The sequence below is a fragment of the Ylistrum balloti genome, unplaced genomic scaffold (genome assembly GCF_031769215.1).
Source record: "Ylistrum balloti isolate Yb309-2 unplaced genomic scaffold, AGI_CSIRO_Ybal_v1 Utg370104, whole genome shotgun sequence".
Taxonomy (NCBI): domain Eukaryota; kingdom Metazoa; phylum Mollusca; class Bivalvia; order Pectinida; family Pectinidae; genus Ylistrum; species Ylistrum balloti.
In genome coordinates, this window is record NW_026782129.1 from 578,892 (window position 1) to 598,714 (window position 19,823).

General features: G+C 39.7%; 1 protein-coding gene across 1 annotated transcript in view; it reads left to right on the plus strand.

Annotated features, from left to right (window-relative positions):
- LOC132550082 (LIM domain transcription factor LMO4.1-like) overlaps positions 1-12,223 on the plus strand; it is a 35,151-nt gene extending 22,928 nt beyond the window's left edge. Inside the window, exon 4 of the mRNA XM_060214093.1 lies at positions 10,440-12,223. Within this exon, the coding sequence (XP_060070076.1) occupies positions 10,440-10,448 (9 nt within the window). The 3' untranslated portion in view covers positions 10,449-12,223. The remainder of the gene's footprint in view (positions 1-10,439) is intronic.
- The last annotated feature ends 7,600 nt before the right edge of the window (positions 12,224-19,823 follow it).

Below are 19,823 nucleotides of genomic sequence, written 5' to 3' on the forward strand. Positions count from 1 at the left end.
TACCGCAATCGTTTCCTTCGTCACCATTCCGGTACATGGTGTACCTAATCAGTTGACCTTGTGCCGGCGCACTGTCTCCACCGTTCCACTTTCTGGTATGCAGTGTATTATATCTTCTGTCCAAAGTACTTGTACCAAATGTACGGTACCTCCTGTCCCACGTTCCTGAACTAAGTGTACCGTATCCCCAGTCTCCCGTTCCTGTACCCGGTTACCGTTCCCCTTGTACCGTATCCTTTGCCCCACGTATCAGTATCCGGTGTACCGTATCTCCAGCCTCCAGTGTCTGTGCCCGGTCTATCGTTCCCCTTGTACCGTATCCTTTGCCCCACGTATCAGTATCCGGTGTACCGTATCTCCAGCCTCCAGTGTCTGTGCCCGGTCTATCGTTCCCCTTGTACCGTATCCTTTGCCCCACATGTCAATACCCGCTGTACCGTATCCCCAGTCCCCCGTGTCTGTGTCCGGTCTATCGTTCTCCTTGTACCGTATCCTTTGCCCCACGTATCAGTATCCGGTGTACCGTATCTCCAGCCTCCAGTGTCTGTGCCCGGTCTATCGTTCCCCTTGTACCGTATCCTTTGCCCCACATGTCAATACCCGCTGTACCGTATCCCCAGTCCCCCGTGTCTGTGTCCGGTCTATCGTTCTCCTTGTACCGTATCCTTTGCCCCACGTATCAGTATCCGGTGTACCGTATCTCCAGCCTCCAGTGTCTGTGCCCGGTCTATCGTTCCCCTTGTACCGTATCCTTTGCCCCACATGTCAATACCCGCTGTACCGTATCCCCAGTCCCCCGTGTCTGTGTCCGGTCTATCGTTCCCCTTGTACCGTATCCTTTGCCCCACATGTCAATACCCGCTGTACCGTATCCCCAGTCCCCCGTGTCTGTGTCCGGTCTATCGTTCCCCTTGTACCGTATCCTTTGCCCCACGTATCAGTATCCGGTGTACCGTATCCCCAGTCCCCCGTGTCTGTGTCCGGTCTATCGTTCCCCTTGTACCGTATCCTTTGCCCAACATGTCAATACCCGCTGTACCGTATCCCCAGTCACCCCGTGTCTGTGTCCGGTCTATCGTTCCCCTTGTACCGTATCCTTTGCCCCACGTATCAGTATCCGGTGTACCGTATCTCCAGCCTCCAGTGTCTGTGCCCGGTCTATCGTTCCCCTTGTACTGACCCCTGCTCTATGTGTCGACCCCCGGCGTGACCTATGCCAACCCTATGTCATGTCCAGCGAGTCATTAAACTCTGGCACAATCTTAGCGTAACATAACGTCGGTAATGATGTGAGGGGCCTTGTTGACACGTCTCTTGGTGTAGTCCTCTTGCGAGTAGATTTGTGTTGTTATTCAACTATCCGCCAGTTCCATGTGTATGAAATATCACTACCAACACGAGCAACAGACGATGGGAGAGAGATACGGTAAAGGGCTTTCCCGATGTCTATGGTTCAGTAGAGTCATATAACCCAATGCAATCTCGGTCTGATTGAATTTTGTCTGTTCATTCATTAATAAATAAACTCGAAATTCGAATGTAAGCAGTAGTACTATACATCACTTTTCGCCAAATTTGTGATTTAAGAATACTTCCGCATGTCCCGCAATCATCGATCTGCTTGCAATATTACCTTGTTTTGGTGATGACACCATTAACGGATTATTGTAAACAAACACAAATAATCATACTGGGACAATAATCTCTAAATAATTAACAGGAAGTCTTTATTCAAGAAATGAAATGGCAACGCGTCCTGTTCTCATTGTACAGATGATCAACTACTTTTGTCTGAAATACCATTCAAGCAGAAGTTGAACAATGGATTTGATCATTCACCGGATATAGTAATAATACACGTGAGGTAGGCAGTGGTGGGTCAAAGTAAAACCCGGATAAATAATGGGATTATTGTAAGTGTCAATATCCATACATCGTGACCATCAAAGGCTCTTCATAATTGCAGTATATGTGTGATTTGTATCAGAGAAGTGGACGACATTGTCTAACGAACCATTATTCTTAATATACCAATGTGTTTTAATATCTTAAAGTTGTATTTGTTTGACAACCATATGTGGACACGATTTGTAATAGTCAACACAATATTAGCAAATTGTGTATGGAAACTGATAAATGCTGGGCGGTGTTGAGAGATTAATTAAACTGATAAGACGGCCACTATTTGTATGTACCCAATATATTATTCAGTATGAAATAGACCGAAGTCTCTTCTTCACAATTAAATAGTTCCAATTAAAGCTGACACTCATATTGCCTAATGGGCAACTGGTAAAATAAACACATTCTTTGTTGGCCAAATTTGATTTGGAGTTGTAATAATGTCATTAAATTGTTAATTACGTTTAAATCTGTTTACTTTATTTAGCGGATTTTCGTTTTAATCACCAATTATGGTTGTGTATATGTACATTCGCATATATGAAGGGGAGGCGACATTGTGACACCCAATGAAAAATCCCCCTTGCTTCTCGTCAAGTGTCTCATTAAAAAGCAGCAACAATACCCGGCGAGCGAGAAGCCTGTTGTAGTGAGGGTGGCAAGATTGTATGAGATTCAGTAGGACACCTGTCGATAAAAAAAGGGATGCCAATCTCAAGCTTTGTTGCATTACCAAGCAGCATGAAGTGTATGTATATTGAAATAAGATACAATTTTAGCCGTGTATATCCTGTAAAATCATTAATTATTCATAAACACGTCTATAATTCTTCAAAATTTACACCAGGTTAATTTTAAAACAGTCAAATGTCATCTTAATGGTGCTTCATTATGGACGAGCCTAGACTTTGAAGTTTAGATGATACTGAAGCTATCAACCACACGCGGAAACAGTGCCACAGTCTACAGCCGTCCTGAGAAGATTTACACATGTAACATCTACGACAAGAAAATAAAATGATAGTGCCTTACATTTGGTTCAGAAGTAGATCGCCTATTCCAGTCGGAATTAAGGCTCAGACTCTTCGATCTTTGTAGATTGATAATAAATAGCAGTTGTTAAAGGGCAGACAAAGGATTTACGATAGCATGGTGAAAATTATATAACCAATGAGACATCTCAGCGTCGATGACGCTCATGAATAAAGGACCATTGTGTTGTTCGTCAACATATACAATATTTATATGATATCGAAATGTTTTCAGCGTGGCCATGTGCATTTTTAACGCTTAATACCACACCCTTCGCAACTAGATATATATGTTAAATATGATATGTTTACATATATATATTATTACGCAGAAATCCAAAGATGTATGGACGTGATTTTTAGTCACGTAGTTACCTTCTATATATCTAAATAAATAATTCAACTGCATTTCTAATTTTGTAAGGAGTCTGATGTGTCTTGTGCAGCTCTCTTTCACCGTTTTTAACTCCGTTTAACTGCATAAAAAAACTAAAATAGTAAATGGCTGAAAAAATATGTGTCGCTTATTTTTCCTCTCATCATTACTTGTTAATTGGCACATTAGCGGCGTTTTCTATTAAAGTAACTAGGAGTCACTAATTAGCGCGTGATGTATGAAAGCCGCCATTACTACGTCATTGACCTTGAGAGGGGTAATGACGCGAGAGCTTGTTAGCGCGAGATGTCAATAGATCACGTGACGGTGATGTGGTCCCCGGGGAGAAGGAGGGGGGGCCTGCTCCTGATGACAAACATCATAGCTTCAGATAATTGAATCCCGTCTGAAGAATTTAAGTAGACTAATTAGGGAAGGTGTGAATGCTATTAGCCCCGTTCAGATGATAGCCCCTCACTCTTGGAATGGAGGCAGTATGTAATTATTTGTTCAATTAAAGTTTAAAAGCCAATTAACGCGTTGATTCGACAAGGCTATTTTCATAACTCTCCCCAATAATTATTTCTATTTAGGAGTCCATTAGCCGTAGTGTTGTTGAGGCCTCAGCGTTTGTTTAACTAAGTCCTTGTGTACATTTTCCCCCTATTATGCTCGCACGGATCGTTTCCAAGATCTATTTACACGGTACAGATTCATTTTCAAGCTACTTTTTCTCTTATGTAGACTAAACAGTGACACCGGCCTGTTTTGCAGGAACAACACAAGTTACACTGAGCACATTAACACTGATGGCGCTTATACCCTCGGACGGCCGATTCATTGTATACTCATTTCCTATAATACCAAGCACCGATTGAATTTCGGCAAATATACCTCTGAACAAATATATACAGTCGATTAAAATCTTAATTATAAAAACGTGAAATCTCATTTAGTAGATTCAATATTGCCTTTAAAGCGTGTATGGTTTTACCGGGGAGATATTGTCGATGTTATAATGGACTCATTTTAATGTTGAAAGGGACAGCTTTACTGAGGAGAAGTGATATGAATATGATATAATGGCGATAGGGTACCGCACACTTCCTGTCTGACGACTGCTTTTGTATACGTAGCACATGCTCACACGGACATGCATTTCCCATATTGCAAGGCACGATAGGGTTAACAGAGCGGCACATGAACGTTTTCACTAGCATAAAGACATATCCACCACAGGATAAATGAAAGTAAAAGTGACTGTACTACTTGATAATCAGTATTTGTCAGAGCTGCAACGTCTTCACATATTTCTAGTTTTTTTATCTTTCGAAAATAAACTAATTGGAAGATATATATTAAATATCGTTCACGCAACGTTTATTTTTTACGAAAATAATTCCGGAAAAAAAATAAAATTACAATAAAAGTGAAAAAAGTATGGATATCCTGATTAAAAAGATTAAACGTGACTGAAATTCAGATGAAAATTTACCCTGCCATTAACGGCCATTTTCATAGTCCAGAGTGCCAAATCATTGTAGACTCTGCATGGCTGTACAAATTCATTAGTTTCCAACATTTTATAGCAAAATAATACAAATTTAATCATATAACATTTCCTTCTCTGATCTTTTAAATGCTTTCTTTCGGCAAAAGCTTTGGATAATATGTCTCCGAAATCAGTCTCCAGGTGATTTTCAATTTCAGATAGAAGATATTTTGAAACTAATTTGGTGTTTTCTTGGGGAAAAAATCCTATTTGAAGCTGGGTTGAGTAGTAATTGCTGTAGTAAAAATGAAAATTAATTTGGTGTTGTGAGTGGATTGAATTTTATTTTTGTTCCTGAATCATATGACTGACTGTACGTCTGGAGCGATGACATGTGTTCGCAGGTGTCGCTCTCCTGTGAATGGGGACGAGTGGGAGAAAATGACAAATATATCTTCTTCAATAAAATCGACAGTTGGAGCATATTTTCGTGATTCAAACTTACAGACATAAAGTTCATGTGTAAAAATCTCGCGATGTTTGGGTTTTATTCACATTATGACCACACCTCCCTTTCCTCTAACAGTGGTGATCTTGTGGGATTTTGTGATAGATTTACCAACCGATGGTTTATTTAAAGTTGGATAAACATGGGTTCTATTAAGTATCTGTATTATTTTAGATAGATATTTTACTAAAGAAAAACAGGCTCAACCAATATCTGAAGCCCTAGGAAACTTGGTAGTTATAAACAGTTTTAAATTGTGTACCGGTTTTTATTTCGCATTACAGATAAACTGATTCTGTGAAAAATCGAAATCTGTTCTGTGGACGCCTTTCCTCTATACAGATAACGTTTCAGATCTCCTGTCTTTACTGACAATGTTTCTGATTTCCCTGTCTTTACTGACAATGTTTCAGATCTTCTGTCTTTACTGACAATGTTTCAGATCTTCTGTCTTTACTTACAATGTTTCAGATCTTCTGTCTTTACTTACAATGTTTCAGATCTCCTGTCTTTAGATCTCCTGTCTTTACTGACAATGTTTCAGATCTTCTGTCTTTACTTACAATGTTTCAGATCTTCTGTCTTTACTTACAATGTTTCAGATCTCCTGTCTTTACTGACAATGTTTCTGATTCCCTCTCTTTACTGACAATGTTTCTGATTCCCTCTCTTTACTGACAATGTTTCTGATTCCCTCTCTTTACTGACAATGTTTCTGATTTCCCTGTCTTTACTGACAATGTTTCAGATCTTCTGTCTTTACTGACAATGTTTCAGATCTTCTGTCTTTACTTACAATGTTTCAGATCTCCTGTCTTTACTGACAATGTTTCTGATTCCCTGTCTTTACTGACAATGTTTCAGATCTTCTGTCTTTACTTACAATGTTTCAGATCTCCTGTCTTTACTGACAATGTTTCAGATCTCCTGTCTTTACTGACAATGTTTCTGATTTCCTGTCTTTACTGACAATGTTTCTGATTCCCTCTCTTTACTGACAATGTTTCTGATTCCCTCTCTTTACTGACAATGTTTCTGATTTCCCTGTCTTTACTGACAATGTTTCAGATCTTCTGTCTTTACTGACAATGTTTCAGATCTTCTGTCTTTACTTACAATGTTTCAGATCTCCTGTCTTTACTGACAATGTTTCTGATTCCCTCTCTTTACTGACAATGTTTCTGATTCCCTCTCTTTACTGACAATGTTTCTGATTCCCTCTCTTTACTGACAATGTTTCTGATTTCCCTGTCTTTACTGACAATGTTTCAGATCTTCTGTCTTTACTGACAATGTTTCAGATCTTCTGTCTTTACTGACAATGTTTCTGATTCCCTGTCTTTACTGACAATGTTTCTGATTCCCTCTCTTTACTGACAATGTTTCTGATTTCCCTGTCTTTACTGACAATGTTTCAGATCTTCTGTCTTTACTTACAATGTTTCAGATTTCCTGTCTTTACTGACAATGTTTAAGATTTCCTGTCTTTACTGACAATGTTTCTGATTCCCTCTCTTTACTGACAATGTTTCTGATATCCTGTCTTTACTGACAATGTTTAAGATTTCCTGTCTTTACTGACAATGTTTAAGATTTCCTGTCTTTACTGATGACATTTCAGATTTCCTGTCTTTACTGAAAATGTTTAAGATCTCCTGTCTTTACTGATGACACTTCAGATTTCCTGTCTTTACTGAAAATGTTTAAGATCTCCTGTCTTTACTGATGACATTTCAGATTTCCTGTCTTTACTGACAATGTTTAAGATTTCCTGTCTTTACTGATGACATTTCAGATTTCCTGTCTTTACTGAAAATGTTTAAGATCTCCTGTCTTTACAGACAAAGTATGTGATCTATCTTTGAAAAGTGTCATTTCTCAATTCCTCAGAGACATACTATTGTATTTCTTGTTTTTATAGACAATGCATTAGATTGTCTTCACAGACAATGTGTCATATTGTCTTCACAAACAATGTGTCACATCTCCATATCTTACAGATAACGTTAAAGTTCTTCTTTCCTTACAGACAATGTGTCAGATGAACTCCTTTCCTTACAGACAATGTGTCAGATCTCTTTCCTTACAGAAAGTGTGTCACATCTCCATTCTTTACAGATAACGTTAAAGTTCTTCTTTCCTTACAGACAATGTGTCAGATGAACTCCTTTCCTTACATACAATGTGTCAGATCTTTTTCCTTACAATGTGTCAGATGATCTCCATTCCTTACATACAATGTGTCAGATCTTTTTCCTTACAATGTGTCAGATGATCTCCATTCCTTACATACAATGTGTCAGATCTTTTTCCATACAATGTGTCAGATGATCTCCATTCCTTACATACAATGTGTCAGATCTTTTTCCTTACATACAATGTGTCAGATGATCTCCATTCCTTACATACAATGTGTCAGATCGTTTTCTCCCTAGAGACAGTGTCTTGTGTCTGCTGCCTTTACAGACGATATCTAAGATATATTGTTTCAGTGCTTGACTGAACTTGATTATAGATACAATTCTGGAGGAACTCACTTTCATTACCTCTAACGCTTACCTAAATGACTCGCGGTATTCACCGTAATTCTGTTCTGTCAAATATGTTCTCAACGCGATTCGAACATGCATATGTATATTTAGGCATGTCGAACACTTTTCAAATGGGTCAAATTGGGTACATGTATGTAAAAACCATATGTCTGGGATGTGGCATCGTGTTTACAGTATAGCTTAGACACCAGAGTCTGTCTCCTCATTACCGACGGAGCACAGATAAAAATGATAAGATTTTCAAATCAAAATAGAATTTTCCTCATTAAGTCCTAATTGGACTAACTAGAGGAGGCAGGCAACTCGTAGGAAGCAATTTGTCGGGGTGCCTTCATTATTTGTGGCAACCCCTCATGAAAGAGAGGAGTTAAGCAACTGATATTTTCTTTCTTATTTTTCACAGGATTTTCATCCAAATTGGACGTTTAATGAACGCCCGTTATGTATCGGTATTATGTTCTCAACTATATCGGTAACATCCCTTACAGATAAAGTTTGGGATGTGAAGGACTGCTCAGTCCCCCGAGATATTCGTTATATGACGGCTTGGATTCTTATCATTAGTTTGTAATTGGTCATTAGTCCCCTGCTCCAGTTCCCCTCCCCCTCCCCCCAGAGATAACGATCACACGGAACCTCAAACCACACCGTCCTAATATAAAAAAATAGCCACTCATTTTCAAAAGACGCACCATTTTATGTTGATGGTGTTAGAATTCTTTGTGAACGAATGCCTTAATTATCCTGACGTGTAATTCTTTACTGCGCCCGATTGTCTTTTGCTTTCATTTTAAATAACCCACTAGTTAACGCCGATTTAGAATTTCGGGTGAAATAAGTTTCAAATAATCCCAGATGGCGCGAGTGACAGCCATGAAGGGCCTTAATTAAACTTCCTGCCTGGAGAGTTCCAATGAAGCACAAATTGGGTCCTAATTATGGCCATTAGGAGAAAGAACCTTTTCAGACGCTTTAAATTTGTTTAGCAATGTATTTAGTTTACTAGCCCTAGCCCTATTACAAACTTCCCTGCTAACTGAATTTGAAAGATGAATACACACGGAGGAAGAGTGGAAACGTTTACATTTGTAGTTGTATAGGGTGAGCACTGCGAGGTAATTCAGCGTCTTTCTAGGTGTCAAATTAACATGTTAAAGTTAAATATGTAAACCAATATCCGATCATTCTAACGAACATCAGCTGTCAAAATAAGTTGCACATGTTGAAAAGAAGTTGGCGGTAATTGTTAATTTACAAGTAGCGTTATCATGGAAACCGCCAAATTAAACATAATATACGGAGATATTTTTTCTGATTATTTGAGATGATTTGGTGTTTTACACGAATGCCCTGTACCGCGTACTACACATCGCCTTATCGTAAGTCAGATCGATATGTCACGTATAGAGACTTACTTAAGCCTCTGTTTGATCTAACTGTCGTTATAGACGAATCATGTTCGAGAACTTGATGGAAATCATAATATGATGCCATTTTTTTTAAAGAAATGCGAGAAACTGTTTGTAGAATTGATTTTGTTCATCCGAGGGCCCAGATTCGTCAAATTCTCCCCTCTTATACAAAATGACCAAGACAAATGTCAATTGCGTGTTACACATGTTACACTGTCAATGGAAATAGATAAATACACAATTTATCAGTACCTTCCTTTCTATCAGAAAAAATCTAAATTTTACGGAAGTAGGAATAAGCAATTAATAAGAAGAATAAGTTTTTTCTCAACTTTCATTTCGTTTTAATTATTCATGACTTTTTCCGAGGACGAAAAACCCGAAAAAAAAAAAATTAGGGTAGGTTTTTGTGAGTTTACTAATGAACACATAATTTGATACATGCAGTTGATCAAATGTTAATAATTCTGATTTATTCAAAGGCTTTTATACCGTATTGAACAATTCAAAAACATCGATGTTAATGTCAAAATATTTGTCACAAAAATACGAAATCTTTGTTCAGGAACACTCGGACATCATACCATATCAATCGGTTTAACAAAGGACTTAGATCAAAAGCGGGCGAGTAGGAAAGATTTATAAACACCATGATTGATGTGATCTGTGATAAATGATTAATCGGAAGTTTTAAAAGAAAGATTGTTCCAAGTAAGGACGACAATCAAACATCGAAAAGAAGCCATGTTTAATATGATGATATTACTTCAGTAACATTTCTGTTCTATGTTTCAAATATCGTTATTGGACCCTTACTTATCGATCACTAGGTTATGTACAAAATTTATTCAACTTTGCTTTCATACCAAGCGTGTCATAATTCAGAAACAAACTGTGAAAAATAGATAAAGTTGTTCCCTGATAAGAATTACAAATAGTACAGAAAGTTGAGTATAAAATATAGGAATACAAATGAGATTAGGTGATGTTACATTGCTGGAAGATAGACCATGAAGAAAACATTCGAATTGTGTGTCGTCTTCCATAATTATAAGGATAATAAAGCAAAAATATTAAGTTATGCAATATCAATACATACAACATATACGTATTAATTAGAATTGTCCTTTAATTAGTAAGTTAATCGAGTCCATTTTACTTTACAGGTATGCTGAATCTGAGGCAATCATAATGACGTCACTCTGAGGACTTATTCAAATCAATTCGCTCAACGTTATAAAGGAACTAGTATATAAAAAAATCTTTATGCTGTTTAGAGACGAAATTCTGATTTTCGCCGTGCTTGTTAATGACCAAGTGGTGAGGTACACGGAACACGGATTGAACATGTGGAGATTGTGTAGAGACTTCCGGTATGGGACCAATTGATGACGACTGTCGATATCAAGGGATAGTGACAGTATTGCCGTGATCCTGTTCGACTTTCTGTAATACTGGCATAGCCTGCACGTTTCACTTCTAGTCGTAGTTGACATAACGAGACTTGCTGAAGAAATCACGTGATATACCTTGTGACAAATCATGTGACTTGAAATTGTAAAAGTAGTGTTTTCGACCTACTTTACAATAATGCATGCCTTCGCCGTCATACTGGTGTTCGTTTGTTATTGAAATAAGTGTTAAATCAAAGACATACTTTTATCTTGAAATCTCATCAGTGTACTTTAATTGACTTTTAACTGGTCAAAGAATGGACGTTGTGGGTACATTACAACAAAAACACTTTTCATTTATCAGACCAGTGTTCTGATCCATGTAAGGAGATTCATGGTTTCAGAATATTTCCATGGAAACGTGGAAACAAGTCACGAGTATGATCTTCATATTCCTTGCCAGAATATGGCATGCTGTTTTAATATTCAAATGTAGTTAAATGATAAATCCGCACGAGACTGGGTACATACAGTATGGTAGGTGTGTAAATTATTGGATGACAACCATGTCGCACGATTGTTATATAATACAACATTTCAGTATATACTAGGACGGATATAAAAAGTGGTTTGTTTATGAAGATTTCTTACCAAATCTTTATTCTTTGTGGCCTATACATCCAAAACATATTTGGAATTGCAACATCCTACATACACACTAAATCTTGTTCAAATTACATGTACACGTTTTTCGGAACTCTAGTGCTTTCATTCAAAGGGTGTGTAACTGTGTAACAGGTTTGTAAATGCTAACCGTTATTGCTCACCCCGTAACCACGGATATTTGTAACACCCAGTATTGTAACCCTACCCACAAATGTTACTGTTACACTACTGGGCACATTAAGTGTGTCCTAAATATTCAAAATCGCTTTTATCGTCTAATTGTTTCTTCTCGTAGAAACTAGTGGTCTCGCTTTTTTACGAGGAGGACCTGAAACATTGCGGTTTCTTATTTTTAAAAAAAAATTAAATATCTCAAATCAAAACAGAATTTTTTAAAAGCAACAAAGAAATTGTTCGCGGCTCCTCTCGGTTTTTCATTTCTACAAGAGTTAATTATATGTATGTTAAAAGTGGGTTACTGGAGTAACTGTTATCAAAAGAGGATATTTCCTTATATGTCTATCTTAACTGTCTTAAGTGTTGGGCAGTGCCTTTAATAGGTACCGGCTGATATATCCCGAGTGTTTTTTTTCCTTCGGAACGCTGTTACGCATGCTTGTACAAGTATCATTTATCAGTTTGCATAATGGAAATGCAAATATATGTGATTTTGTTCATTATAATAGATAATGACTCGGGCGGTTTTAACTTGTTAAACACGTGTTGTGAAGAACACGTGCACGTGTTGTATGTGTCTGTATAATACATACGAGTACAGCCGCTTCACTTACTATACTTACATATATGTACATGATCGATAATTGTTTTGATGATATGTTATGGAACATTGTGATGTGAATTATGTTACGTAAGAAAGATGTGCTGTGAAATTTTCTTGAAATCCATTCAGAATAAAACTGTTATGAAAAAACATAATGTTTTATACATCATTTAGATTATACTCTATACTGTGTCACTCTCCTTCCATTTTTATTAGCAGTTCAAACTCATTTGTGAATGTATCTGTATCTATTCCTTAACCCAGGCAACAATCAAAGAACAATATCTCTGTTATACTGTTATAATGGAATTCAAAGTGACGATTTAATCTGTGATATTGCTAATTGACATGTATAAATGAGATGATTCCACATCTAATCAAATTGGTAAGGTAGATAACTCTTACAAAATATTGTGTAATACACAAAGCGTAGCATACATCCTTAAGTCCTTATATGTCATTACTATACTGTTGATATTGTTTATATATTTTATCTATATCTACATATCGTGTAAAATGTACATCAGTGTAAGTCAGACGTCTTTAAAACCTAGCATTAACACTTTGAAGTTTTGGAAAGCCCTGTTTTAACGGAACCAAGCCATAAGTCAAAATGACTAACAGAAATGCCGATTACGTATTAATATCTATTGTCAGCACATAAAAGGAAGTGTTCACACACATAAACCTTCATTGGAAATTATTTCGAACAAAAAATACAGAAATATAAAGCACCACTTTTACTAGTATAGATAGGTACTTCAGAAAGATTCCCAACATATTTCCAAACACATGTACGTGTAGCTGTCTTTACTTATGCCAGCGGGATGTTCTGAGTGATAAGTCTGTTGTAAGTAGATTTTAATCATTTGTTAAATTGGTCAGTTTCTCTAGCATAGTTGTTTAGGTAGTCAGTATTAAAAAATAGCCATATAATGTCTTCTATATGTATAGAAAAATCAGTGGGACATTGTTTGTTCTGAAGCAAATATAGGACCGGCTCAGAAGGGAGGAGAACTAGCTCTTTTCCATGGTAATTCAAGCGGTGAACACATCGCTACTGTTAGAATCCATTTGAAGGTGCCTGGAAATCAATATTTTATATGCTAAATGAAAACAGATAGTGTATGTTTACCAATTTTCAAACGTACATTATCCTAAACATACGTAAGGTTCTTTTAATATCTTTTCGTGTAATCTATGTTATTACTTCAAATGTTCACTAAATTTTAAATTCTGTTTGCTATCGTTAAGCACTTTTTCAGCCTTTCATCATAATAACCGATCTTTGGACCGTTTACCACTGCGCGCGCACCTAGTTTTCGTTTCGCTTCTTTACTGTTTACACATAGCACCACCTGGTGCATTGTAGAAACCGATTCAAATCTTTCTAAATCAAATTCGTTGTACAACGAATTGCAGCAGTCTATATGTCTTAGGTAAACAGAATTGTAACCGAGAAATAAAACCAGCAGGATTTTCTTACGTTTAGAAGCGATAGTGACTTGATATCCGGTAGAGGCGGGGACAGGTGCTAAGTGAACAAATCGGAACGAAAGTATCAGGACTGCTTTGCATCGGTCAGCGCTGTTTGATGACGAAAGATCAAGGTCAAGTTGACAATATACGCAAGACAATTCCGTTTATATTCCGTGATTAATGAAGGACGTCTTAGAGGAAAGAGGGAAAACATGATATACCGCTAGAGACTTTCAAAAGATGCATGGCAGTCTTCATATGAAATAAATGCATTTTCGAAGCGAAACTAGTTCTGTTCCTGATGCACCTTGAACACATTTTTTTCTCAATTTGTGGAACCGTTATTTATCGTGGACATGATTAATGGTATCCATCCCGACCTTTAGTTTGAGACAGAAAAGTGTCAACCGAAGGTTTTAATTTCAACATGTCGAGGTTGCGAAATTTTTAAGTGTTTCCGAGAGTTGATATATCACAACCATAAAGTGGGGAATGGTATTTTTTCTCTCGCTTCCATTTTCTTTGACTTTGTATATGATTTTTGGTGATTTAACGTGGACGGCGTAAGAATATGATGCATTCTGAAGACGTGTAAACAAGATCAAACGTTTCACTCATGTCTTCTTTAGACAGGAACAACATATAGGCCAAGGAAATAAAGCACGGACTCTTTTATATGCATGTTATAAATTGATTGGAAATGTTTATTATCAACTTTCGAATTTTCATTGAAGAAACATTTAGTAGACCTAGCAGACGCTTCCATTCTTAATGTCAAAGGTCACAACTAGTCCGCACCTTACAACGTAGACAAGGAACTTCCTGTTTGAGGTCAGAGTGCTTATTAATTTCGAACTAGAACGTCAATCGGAAACAAGTCGTAAATTTCCATGAAAATTTAAGTTTTAAATCATGTCACGATTCGTTCCTGAATAATACAACGACAATTAGTGGACCATAAGGTGGGAGTTTTAGGAAGTGGGGTGTGAAACGAAAATGTTCCTAAATGATGTTCCAGGAACGTCGGAAAGACCCTCAAAGCAAATAGCGTCGGTAGTTATAAGTAACAAACACACAGATAGGTGATTGCATGTCAAGTTACTGAAATCATTAATATGTAGAAGTTACACATCCTCGATACTCCAGGGGTTACGATCATTTTCGCTCTCTGCACCCCTGGAACATGTCATAGGAAATTGAAGGCACACGCCAGGAGAAAAGAAAAACCTGACCAATCGTTGACCAATCATAGGCTGATACGCTCGTTTTGAAGATTACAAAGGAGCGAAACCAAACATCAAAGCTATTTCAATATACCGTTATGCGACCTCGATATTAGTTTGATGTACATCAAAGGATCAAACTAGTCATATCCACGAGTGTCGAACATGGAATCTTCTATGCTCCAGGGGTGTAGAGATTGATAGTAAGCGTAACTCCTGGAATATCGAGGATGTTACCATGTCTTGTTCTGATCGTAAATGTGTGCTTGGTGTGAACGTGTCGTGTTGAACTGATTGTGTTGTGTATGGTTACCGTGTCGTGTTGGTCTGGCTGTGGTGGTGTGTATTGTTATTGTGTCGTGTTGGTCTGACTGGTGTTTATGGTTACCGTGTCTTGTTGGTCTGACTGTTGTGGTGTGTATGGTTACCGTATCGTGTTGGTAAGACTTGTGGTGATGTGTATGGTTATTTTGTCGTGTTGGTCTGACTGTGGTGGTGTGTATGGTTACCGTGTCGTGTTGGTCTGACTGTGGTGGTGTGTATGGTTACCGTGTCGTGTAGGTCTGACTTAGGTGGTGTGAATGGTTACTGTGTCGTGTTGGTCTGACTGTGGTGGTGTGTATGGTTACTGTGTCGTGTTGGTCTGACTGTGGTGGTGTGTATAGTTACCAGGTCGTATTGGTCTGACTTTGATGGTGTTTATGGTTACCTTGTCGTGTTGGTCTGACTGTGTTGGTGTGTATGGTTACCGTGTCGTGTTGGTCTGACTGATGTGGTGTGTATGGTTACCATGTCGTGTTGGTATGACTGTGGTGGTGTGTATGGTTACCGTGTCATGTTGGTGTGACTGTGGTGGTGTGTATGGTTACCATGTCGTGTTGGTCTGACTGATGTGGTGTGTATGGTTACCGTGTCGTTTTGGTCTGACTGTTGTTGTGTGTATGGTTACCGTGTCGTGTTGGTCTGACTGTGATGGAGTGACTTAGGTGGTTTGTATAGTTACCGTGCCATGTTGGTATGACTTGTGGTGATGTGTATGGTTATTTTGTCGTGTTGTTCTGACTGTGGTGGCGTATGCAGTTATTGTGTCGTGTTGGTCTGGCTGTGGTGGTGTGTATTGTTATTGTGTCGTGTTGGTCTGACTGGTGTTTATGGTTACCGTGTCGTGTTGGTCTGACTGTTGTGGTGTGTATGGTTACCGTATCGTGTTGATATGACTTGTGGTGATGTGTATGGTTATTTTGTCGTGTTGGTCTGACTGTGGTGGTGTGTATAGTTACCAGGTCGTGTTGGTCTGACTGTGTTGGTGTGTATGGTTACCGTGTCGTGTTGGTCTGACTGATGTGGTGTGTATGGTAACCGTGTCGTGTTGGTCTGACTTTGGTGGTGTGTATGGTTATTGTGTTGTGTTGGTCTGACTGATGTGGCATTTATGGTTTCCGTGTCGTTTTGGTCTGGCAGTTGTTGTGTGTATAGTTACCGTGTCGTGTTGGTCTGACTGTGATGGAGTGACTTAGGTGGTGTGTATGGTTACCGTGTCGTGTTGGTCTGACTGTGATGGAGTGACTTAGGTGGTGTGTATGGTTACCGTGTCGTGTTGGTATGACTTGTGGTGATGTGTATGTTGTCGTGTTGGTCTGACTGTGATGGCGTATGTGGTTAATGTGTCGTGTTGGTATGACTTTGGTGGTGTGTATGGTTACCGTGTCGTGTTGGTATGACTTTTGGTGATGTGTATGGTTATTTTGTCGTGTTGGTCTGACTGTGGTGGTGTGTATGGTTACCGTGTCATGTTGGTGTGACTGTGGTGGTGTGTATGGTTACCATGTCGTGTTGGTCTGACTGATGTGGTGTGTATGGTTACCGTGTCGTGTTGGTCTGACTTAGGTGGTGTGTATGGTTACTGTGTCGTGTTGGTCTGACTGTTGTGGTGTGTATGGTTACCGTATCGTGTTGATATGACTTGTGGTGATGTGTATGGTTATTTTGTGTTGGTCTGACTGTGGTGGTGTGTATGGTTACCGTGTCGTGTTGGTCTGATGTGGTGTGTGTATGGTTACCGTGTCGTGTAGGTCTGACTTAGGTGGTGTGTATGGTTACTGTGTCGTGTTGGTCTGACTGTGGTGGTGTGTATAGTTACCAGGTCGTATTGGTCTGACTTTGATGGTGTTTATGGTTACCTTGTCGTGTTGGTCTGACTGTCGTGTTGGTCTTACTGATGTGGTGTGTATGGTTACCGTGTCGTGTTGGTCTGACTGTGGTGGTGTGTATGGTTATTGTGTCGTGTTGGTCTGACTGATGTGGTGTTTATGGTTTCCGTGTCGTTTTGGTCTGGCTGTTGTTGTGTGTATGGTTACCGTGTCGTGTTGGTCTGACTGACTTGGTGGTGTGTATGGTTACCGTGTCGTGTTGGTATGACTGTGGTGTGTGTATGGTTACCGTGTCGTGTTGTTATGACTTGTGGTGATGTGTTTGGTTGTTGGTCTGGCTGTGGTGGTGTGTATTGTTATTGTTTCGTGTTGGTCTGACTGGTGTTTATGGTAACCGTGTCGTGTTGGTCGGACTGTTGTGGTGTGTATGGTTACCGTATCGTGTTGGTATGACTTCTGGTGATGTCTATGGTTATTTTGTCGTGTTGGTCTGGCTGTGGTGGTGTGTATTGTTATTGTGTCGTGTTGGTCTGACTGGTGTTGATGGTTACCGTGTCGTGTTGGTCTGACTGTTGTGGTGTGTATGGTTACCGCATCGTGTTGATATGACTTGTGGTGATGTGTTGGTGTCGTGTTGGTCTGACTGTGGTGGTGTGTGTATGTTGGTGTGACTGTGGTGGTGTTGGTTCGTGTGGTGTTGGTGTGTGTATGGTTATTGGTGTCTAACTTAGGTGGTGTGTATGGTTACTGTGTCGTGTTGGTCTGACTGTGGTGTATGGTTGTGTCGTGTTGGTCTGACTTAGGTGGTGTGTATGGTTACTGTGTCGTGTTGGTCTGACTGGTGGTGTGTACAGGTCGTATTGGTCTGACTTTGATGGTGTTTATGGTTACCTTGTCGTGTTGGTCTGACTGTGTTGGTGTGTATGGTTTCCGTGTCGTGTTGGTCTGACTGATGTGGTGTGTATGGTTACCATGTCGTGTTGGTCTGACTTTGGTGGTGTGTATGGTTATTGTGTCGTGTTGGTCTGACTGATGTGGTGTTTATGGTTTCCGTGTCGTTTTGGTCTGGCTGTTGTTGTGTGTATGGTTACCGTGTCGTGTTGGTCTGACTGTGATGGAGTGACTTAGGTGGTGTGTATGGTTACCGTGTCGTGTTGGTATGACTTGTGGTGATGTGTATGGTTATTTTGTCGTGTTGGTCGGACTGTGGTGGCGTATGTGGTTAATGTGTCATGTTGGTCTGACTGATGTGGTGTGTATTGTTATTGTGTCATGTTGGTGTGACTGTGGTGGTGTGTATGGTTACCATGTCGTGTTGGTCTGACTGATGTGGTGTGTATCGTTATTGTGTCGTGTTGGTCTGACTGTGATGGAGTGACTTAGGTGGTGTGTATGGTTATTGTGTCGTGTTGGTCTGACTGTGGTGGTGTGTATGGTTATTGTGTCATGTTGGTGTGACTGTGGTGGTGTGTATGGTTACCATGTCGTGTTGGTCTGACTGATGTGGTGTGTATCGTTACCGTGTCGTGTTGGTCTGACTGTGATGGAGTGACTTAGGTGGTGTGTATGGTTACCGTGTCGTGTTGGTATGACTTGTGGTGATGTGTATGGTTATTTTGTCGTGTTGTTCTGACTGAGGTGGCGTATGTAGTTATTGTGTCGTGTTGGTCTGGCTGTGGTGGTGTGTATTTTTATTGTGTCGTGTTGGTCTGACTGGTGTTTATGGTAACCGTGTCGTGTTGGTCTGGCTGTGGTGGTGTGTATTTTTATTGTGTCGTGTTGGTCTGACTGGTGTTTATGGTAACCGTGTCGTGTTGGTCGGACTGTTGTGGTGTGTATGGTTACCGTATCGTGTTGGTCTGACTGTGGTGGTGTGTATGGTTACCGTGTCATGTTGGTGTGACTGTTGTGGTGTGTATGGTTACCGTGTCGTGTTGGTCTGACTTTGGTGGTGTGTATGGTTACCGTGTCGTGTTGGTCTGACTGATGTGGTATGGTTTCCGTGTTGTGTAGGTCTGACTTAGGTGGTGTGTATGGTTACCGTGTCGTGTCGGTCTGACTGATGTGGTATGGTTTCCGTGTCGTGTTAGTCTTACTGTGGTGGTGTGTATGGTTATCGTGTCGTGTTGGTCTGACTGTTGTGGTGTGTATGGTTACCGTGTCTTGTTGGTCTGACTTTGGTGGTGTGTATGGTTATCGTGTCGTGTTGGTCTGACTTTGGTGGTGTGTATGGTTACCGTGTCGTGTTGGTATGACTTGTGGTGATGTGTATGGTTATTTTGTCGTGTTGGTCTGACTGAGGTGGTGTGTATGGTTACCGTGTCGTGTTGGTCTGACTGTGGTGGTCTGTATGGGTAATGTGTCGTGTTGGTCTGACTGTTGTGGTGTGTATTGTTATTTTGTCGTGTTGGTCTGACTGGTGTTGATGGTTACCGTGTCGTGTTGGTCTGACTGTTGTGGTGTGTATGGTTACCGTGTCGTGTTGGTATGACTTGTGGTGATGTGTATGGTTATTTTGTCGTGTTGGTCTGACTGTGGTGGTGTGTATAGTTACCGTGTCATGTTGGTGTGACTGTGGTGGTGTGTATGGTTACTGTGTCGTGTTGGTCTGACTGAAGTGGTGTGTATGGTTACCGTGTCGTGTAGGTCTGACTTAGGTGGTGTGTATGGTTACTGTGTCGTGTTGGTCTGACTGTGGTGGTGTGTATAGTTACCGTGTCATGTTGGTGTGACTGTGGTGGTGTGTATGGTTACCGTGTGGTGTTGGTGTGAATTTGTGGTGTGTATGGTTATTGTGTCGTGTTGGTCTGACTGATGTGGTGTTTATGGTTTCCGTGTCGTTTTGGTCTGGCTGTTG